Source organism: Lucilia sericata, unplaced genomic scaffold (assembly GCF_015586225.1).
Source record: "Lucilia sericata isolate MDLA Ls3-8-SP2 unplaced genomic scaffold, ASM1558622v1 Contig000097F_arrow, whole genome shotgun sequence".
Classification (NCBI taxonomy): domain Eukaryota; kingdom Metazoa; phylum Arthropoda; class Insecta; order Diptera; family Calliphoridae; genus Lucilia; species Lucilia sericata.
The window spans coordinates 157,501-164,263 of NW_023994129.1; the positions used below are offsets into that span (position 1 = coordinate 157,501).

At 27.9% G+C, this 6,763-nt stretch overlaps 1 protein-coding gene across 1 annotated transcript in view; it reads left to right on the forward strand.

Annotated features, from left to right (window-relative positions):
- LOC119599962 (venom dipeptidyl peptidase 4) overlaps window positions 1-4,300 on the forward strand; it is a 51,042-nt gene extending 46,742 nt beyond the window's left edge. Inside the window, exons 7-12 of the mRNA XM_037949925.1 lie at window positions 1,678-1,828; window positions 1,892-3,022; window positions 3,171-3,365; window positions 3,481-3,641; window positions 3,708-3,913; window positions 4,069-4,300. Coding sequence (XP_037805853.1) covers window positions 1,678-1,828; window positions 1,892-3,022; window positions 3,171-3,365; window positions 3,481-3,641; window positions 3,708-3,913; window positions 4,069-4,209 — 1,985 coding nt within the window. The 3' untranslated portion in view covers window positions 4,210-4,300. The remainder of the gene's footprint in view (window positions 1-1,677; window positions 1,829-1,891; window positions 3,023-3,170; window positions 3,366-3,480; window positions 3,642-3,707; window positions 3,914-4,068) is intronic.
- Window positions 4,301-6,763: the final 2,463 nt, after the last annotated feature.

Genomic DNA, 6,763 nt, shown 5'->3' on the forward strand with positions numbered 1-6,763 from the left:
ACGTTTAAATTGAAAAATAAGCTTATTTTGTGATCACTTATATTTCCCTTCAAAAATCGATATTTTGGTCGAAAACCTTGAAGAAACTAAAATCGCTTATAACTTCGTTAAAACACGTTTAAATTGAAAAATAGGCTTATTTTGTGATCACTTATATTTCCCTTTATAAATCGATAATTTGGTCGAAAACCTTGAAGAAACTAAAATCGCTTATAACTTCGTTAAAACACGTTTAAATTGAAAAATAAGCTTATTTTGTGATCACTTATATTTCCCTTCAAAAATCGATATTTTGGTCGAAAACCTTATAAAACTAAAATCACTTATAACTTCGTTAAACACGTTTAAATTGAAAAATAAGCTTATTTTTTGATCACTTATATTTCCCTTCAAAAATCGATATTTTGGTCGGAAATACTCATAAAACTAAAATCGCTTATAACTTCGTTAAAACACGTTTAAATTGGAAAATAAGGTTATTTTGTGATCACTTATATTTCCCTTCAAAAATCGATATTTTGGTCGAAAACCTTGAAGAAACTAAAATCGCTTATAACTTCGTTAAAACACGTTTAAATTGAAAAATAAGCTTATTTTGTGATCACTTATATTTCCCTTCATAAATCGATAATTTGGTCGAAAACCTTGAAGAAACTAAAATCGCTTATATTTCCCTTCAAAAATCGATATTTTGGTCAGAAATACTTATAAAACTAAAATCGCTTATAACTTCGTTAAAACACGTTTAAATTGGAAAATAAGCTTATTTTGTGGTCACCTATATTTTACTTCAAAAATCGATGTTTTGTTCGAAAACCTTATAAAACTAAAATAGCTTATAACTTCGTTAAAACACGTTTAAATTGAAAAATAAGCTTATTTTGTGATCACTTATATTTCCCTTCAAAAATCGATATTTTGGTCGAAAACCTTGAAGAAACTAAAATCGCTTATAACTTCGTTAAAACACGTTTAAATTGAAAAATAAGCTTATTTTGTGATCACTTATATTTCCCTTCATAAATCGATACTTTGGTCGGAAATCCTGATAAAACTAAAGTCGCTTATACTTCGTTAAAACACGTTTAAATTGAAAAATAAGCTTATTTTGTGATCACTTATATTTCCCTTTATAATCGATACTGATAAAACTAAAATCGCTTATAACTTAGTTTTCAGCTCTTTGTTTTCCCCTAAAAAATTGCAAACATCTACAAATGCAACACGTGCTCATATTCTACTTAATTAAGCTTTATTATAAATACTTCATCCTTAAAAAATTCTCGTATTTGTGGTCCTCTTTGTTAAGACTCCTCGCAAATTGTGGTACTTATAGTGAAGATTTTCTTGATGATATATACATCAAACGATGCGTATCTACTAGGCTTATTAAATCATATTTTTTTAATTTTCAATATTTATATTCCTTGCAAAAAAAGTTTAATTTTGTAAAATTATCTATATAATGTTATCATCATATAACTATTATCCAAATGTTATAAAAAAATTGTCAAAGTTTTTAAACTTTAAATGCTTATAGCTGTGAGATGGAGCTACCAATGGTCTTAAAAAACAAAATCAAGAAAAATTTTACAACTATTTTTTACTATACTCAATACAAATATTATAATCCACTATAATATGTATAATTGTATTATTTTACTTTTATTTTAACAGGTCAAGCTGGCATTGTTTACAACGGCATACCTGATTGGACGTATGAAAATGTACCGGAATTGGATAGTCGTGGCGGTAGTATGGCATTTTCACCGGATGCTTTATATTTGGCATTTCTTACATTTAATGACAGTGATGTCAGCGAATACAAGTAAGTATTCTTTTGATATAATTATGTATATATGAAAATATTCTTAAAGTTATTGTTTTGCAGATACACTTGGATGGGCGATGATTTAAAATATCCAGCTGTTCTAACACAACGCTATCCAAAAGCGGGCTCTGCTAATCCCAATATAACTGTTAATGTTGTTAATCTATCCGTCCTCAAATATATTTTCCCCACACAAATCAAACTTCCACCAGAACTGGCAAATGGCAGCTATATTGGTGGTCTCACTTGGGCCACACCTATTGACTTGTCGGTAACGGTAACAAATCGCGCACAAACCAAAGCTCATACGGTGCTTTGTAGAGCTCCCGAATTTCTTTGCAACATCGCACACACCGAGGTAACCGTAAATGATGGTTGGGTGTTGCCCGCAGAACGACCCGTATTTTCGGCCAAACTAAATAATCAATTGAAAAATCAATCGAATAATACAAATATCAATGAAAGCTTCCAGAATATAACGAATGGTCAAACAACTTATGAAATACCCAATGGTGGTTATTTACTCAAACGTCTTCCGGTACGAGATGGTGAACATGGCCATTTTCGACATGTGGTTTTTATTTCATCGGTGGATCGTAGACCGGTGCCCCTGACAATGGGACGATTTGAAGTGACCGAAATTGTTGGTTGGGATGAGGCCAATGAAATTGTCTACTTTATGGCTGCTCCTGAGAAGCGACCTGGTGAAAGGCACCTCTACAAGATCAGCCTTAAGTTGAACGTTACAAAAACAAATCGCACCTACATCACCTCATCACAACCCACATGTCTGACGTGTGATAATACGCCCAGCACATTTAAACTTAACAGTGGTCGTCCGGCCAAAGATCCCGAAGATGTGGACGACGATGAAGAGGAATGCGTCTACATAATACCCAAAAATTGTCTCTACAATAAAGTTTATTTTAGTAAAGATTTTTCATATTATGTACAGGAATGTTTGGGTCCTGAGTCGCCCAGTGTTTATTTGGTTGATACCCAAACTAATCTCAAGACAATCGTTCTAAATGCTGGCGACAGTTTAAGACACCGTCTGCTGCAATTTGCTTTACCACAGATAAGAACTTTTAATGTGGAAATACGTCATGGTTTTCATGCCCAGGTGAAACTGTATTTACCTCCCGGCATGAAAGAGGACGAAGAAGTAGCTTTTCCCATGATATTGCAAATGTAAGTGATAGTTTTCCTCTATTGAGTTAAACGTAGCTTAAATCTGGATAATTAAAAAATTAAAAAGCTAAATTTAAGCCCAGAATATAAATTATATTTATCCAAAAAAGAAGTTCTAATTCTATTTTAATTTTGCCAATTTATTTAGTGACGCTTCGCCCGGTTCTCAGTTGGTTAATGAACGTTTTCAAGTGAATTGGAATTGGTATCTGTGTAGTCAACGTTCATTTATTGTGGCACAAATTGATGGACGTGGTAGTGGCTATCAAGGTGAACTGCTTCGTACCCAAGTTCATGGCAAACTTGGTACAGTCGAAGTAGAGGATCAATTAGCAGTACTAACGTAAGTACTCCCATATACCAGACATTGATACAGCAAACATCCATATTCATTTCAATACAATGTTGAACGTTTTTAATAATCCTTATTTATTTCTGTTTTTTTTTTATTACTGTAGTTACCTGCGTGACAATTTGAAATTTATTGATCCCTCACGTATCTGTGCTTATGGTTGGGGTTATGGTGGCTATGCTACAGCCATGACTTTAATCGATGATTCCCAGCAGGTGTTGAAATGTGGTGTAGCTGTTAATCCTATAGCATCATTTGGTTATCATTGTAGGATTTATTTTACTTTTTAGTTGAAATTTAAAGCTTATTTTGATTTTTTTCTTTAAATTCTAGATTCCTTTTTTACCGAACGTTATATACCACTGAAAGGAGACTATTTGCGGGCGCTTCAAGAGGCTGATTTAACTATGAAGGCTGGCAATATAAAGGGTAGAAATTTAATGTTAATACATGGCACAGCAGATACATTTGTGCATCAGGACCATACGCTTATGTTGGTGAAAGCTTTAGTCGATCAGGAAGTTAAGTTTAGGCATCAGGTAAGGAGGTATTTCCATGACTAAAAGACCTGGAAACTTTAACACATTCGCTAATGTTCAGTATTTGTAATGCTACCCTTTGTCAAACATGGTTTAAACCAAGTTTACATTAACTTTATATACCTTTAATATTACATTTTAAAAACTATTTACAGGTTTATCCTGATGAGGATCATTTAATGTTAAAATCTTTATCTCATGTCTACCAAACCATGGAATGGTATTTCGATGATTGTTTTGGTCCCAACGATGATAGTGAATGGGATCCAACTGGACTGTTTGTGTTCAAACAATAATTGTTAATGTTAGCAACCATTTAATTATAACATTAATTAGTAATTAATTAGAACATTTTAATTAATTTTTATATTAAAAATGAAAAGAAAACAAAAAAATAAATAAAACAAAAATTCGTTTGTTAAATTAAAAAAAATAAATAAATTAAACAAGTGATGAATTCATTTTTATGTATGACTGAGTAAATTTAACACAAAAAATAAAAAAATATATAAATATATTTATTATTATATTATGTATTATTTTATTTATTTATTTTAATAATTATAATATATACAGCATTTAAAATGATAAAATTTAAAGTGTAATTTAAACGAAAATTCAAAAAAAAAAGTTTGTGTGAGTCAATAATTTGTTTTTGTTTTCGTTTTTTAAGTTTTAAAATATATATATGTTTTTGACTGAGATTGTTTAGATATTAAAATAATTTTTGTTTTACATTTAATAGTCGGTATTAGTTTTTAATAATCAAAAGTAAATAATTAAAATAATGTAGATAAATATTTATTTTTTATAAATATTGGATGATATTTGTGTATGAGTATTTTTAGAAACCAATTATTATATTGAATTAGTTTTTAAATGTTTTTTTATATAATGAATGTATGTAAATTGTTTTCTTCAATTGTTATTATTATTAAAGAATTTTTAAATAAAACAGGGTTTGCAAAATTATTTCCTCTTAAAACTTTTCAAATTACCAGTCTTTCAAATATTTCAAACACATTCTCCAAATAAAGAAGAATGTAAAAAACTTTGGGAGTTTTGTTTCAAATCAAATTTGTAACTGCTCTCAATTTTTGAGAGGAACTAATTTAATAAATTCTGCAAATCCTGCAAATTTAAGATTTATTTTCTAACTATTGTATATAATATTTTCTAAATCCAAATAACTTTTTTTATACTAGTAAGTACTACTTGTATTATTATTTTAGTTTCTTTATTATGTTGTTATTTACAATAAGTCTCCATAAAAATTTAATTTTAAAGAAAATAAGAAAAAAACTTAAAACCCAAAATGGCAAAGCTTTAAATGTTTATATGTATGTGATCTGTGTAGTTGGCTTAACATTTCACAATACATATATATGAAAATATATATACAAATTAATATATATATTAAAAAAATAAAACAAAATTTTAAAACTACTTTAAACTTAAAAATAAAAAAATTTAAACCAAGAAAAAAATAGTAAAAAAAAGTTTAAAACACAAAAAAAGTACAAAAATATTTTTTTCCACATTCACTTCCAAATTAATTTACAACAAGACCAACCAAAAACATATTTTTTCTTTGAGAAAAATGTTCAGTTTTAATCCAACGACATATTTGGTTTCATTTTATTGCGAAGAAAGTAACTATTATTATTTACAAACTATTGTTTTAAAAGTAAACTCAATTATTAATTTTTTTGTCTCTAGGTCTCAAAAATGAGAAAAAGAATTGCGAATTTTTTGGAAGAAAAATATCATAAAAAGCTAAAGCCACTTAGGCTTAGATTACTAAAAAAAAATAATAAACACAATTATGTAATTCAAAAAATCCTTTAATAGAATAAAACATAATAATAGTAAAATTTTAATAAGAAATAACAAAATTTTGAATTAAATATAGAATTATAATGTATGGAAATACGAAAAAAAAACTAAATAAAAAACATGGAGACAACGCAAATTAAAAATAAAATAAACAAATAAAAAACTAACTGAAAATTAAAAAAAGGATTTTTATTTAAAAGAAATAAAGCAGACTCGTATAATTTTTTTTATTTTCCCAAGATTTTGAAGGAATAACACTCCCGTTTTTACGCACACAAAGATCCAACGCATCAAAAAAAGATACTAAAAGATTTACACTTTACAAATTGGTAACCACTATAGAGAAAGGAAGTAACTATAAGTAACATAACCGGACATATTTATTCGTACCGATATACCAACATTCTAGGCTACAAAATAGTTTGCATTGTCCTTCGATTGACAATAAATATGTATGTATGTATGTATGTATGTATGTATGTATGTATGTATGTATGTATGTATGTATGTATGTATGTATGTATGTTAATACCCAATAAACATCGATTCAAATCTGTGAATATTTTTGAAAATTTTCTTAACTAAATAATGTATTTTCCAAATTGTTTTCAAATTTTAAAGTTTAGCCTTTGAAATAAACATGATAATTTCAAAAAACGCTTAAAAAAATATAATGTGTGATATTTATAAAATTTTCAAAGTTTTGTTTTAATTGAACTTAGAAAAGTTTCTTTCAAAAAATAAATTATTTTAGAAAAATAAAAACAGAACATTTTTTCTACAGCAAGGGAGCGAAAAAACGTTAAATATAGGAGAAATAATCGGAGATATAAAAGAAAAATATGCTAAAAAAAATGTATGAATGTTTTATTTTCAGGTGATGTAAAAAAATATATGAATTTTGCAATAGTTAGCATTATAATTAGGGTTTGAAATATGTATGAAAATAATAATAAAGAATACTTGAAATACGTTTGAAAATTTTTTTAGTTTCAAGCTTACCTCTAGCCTTTT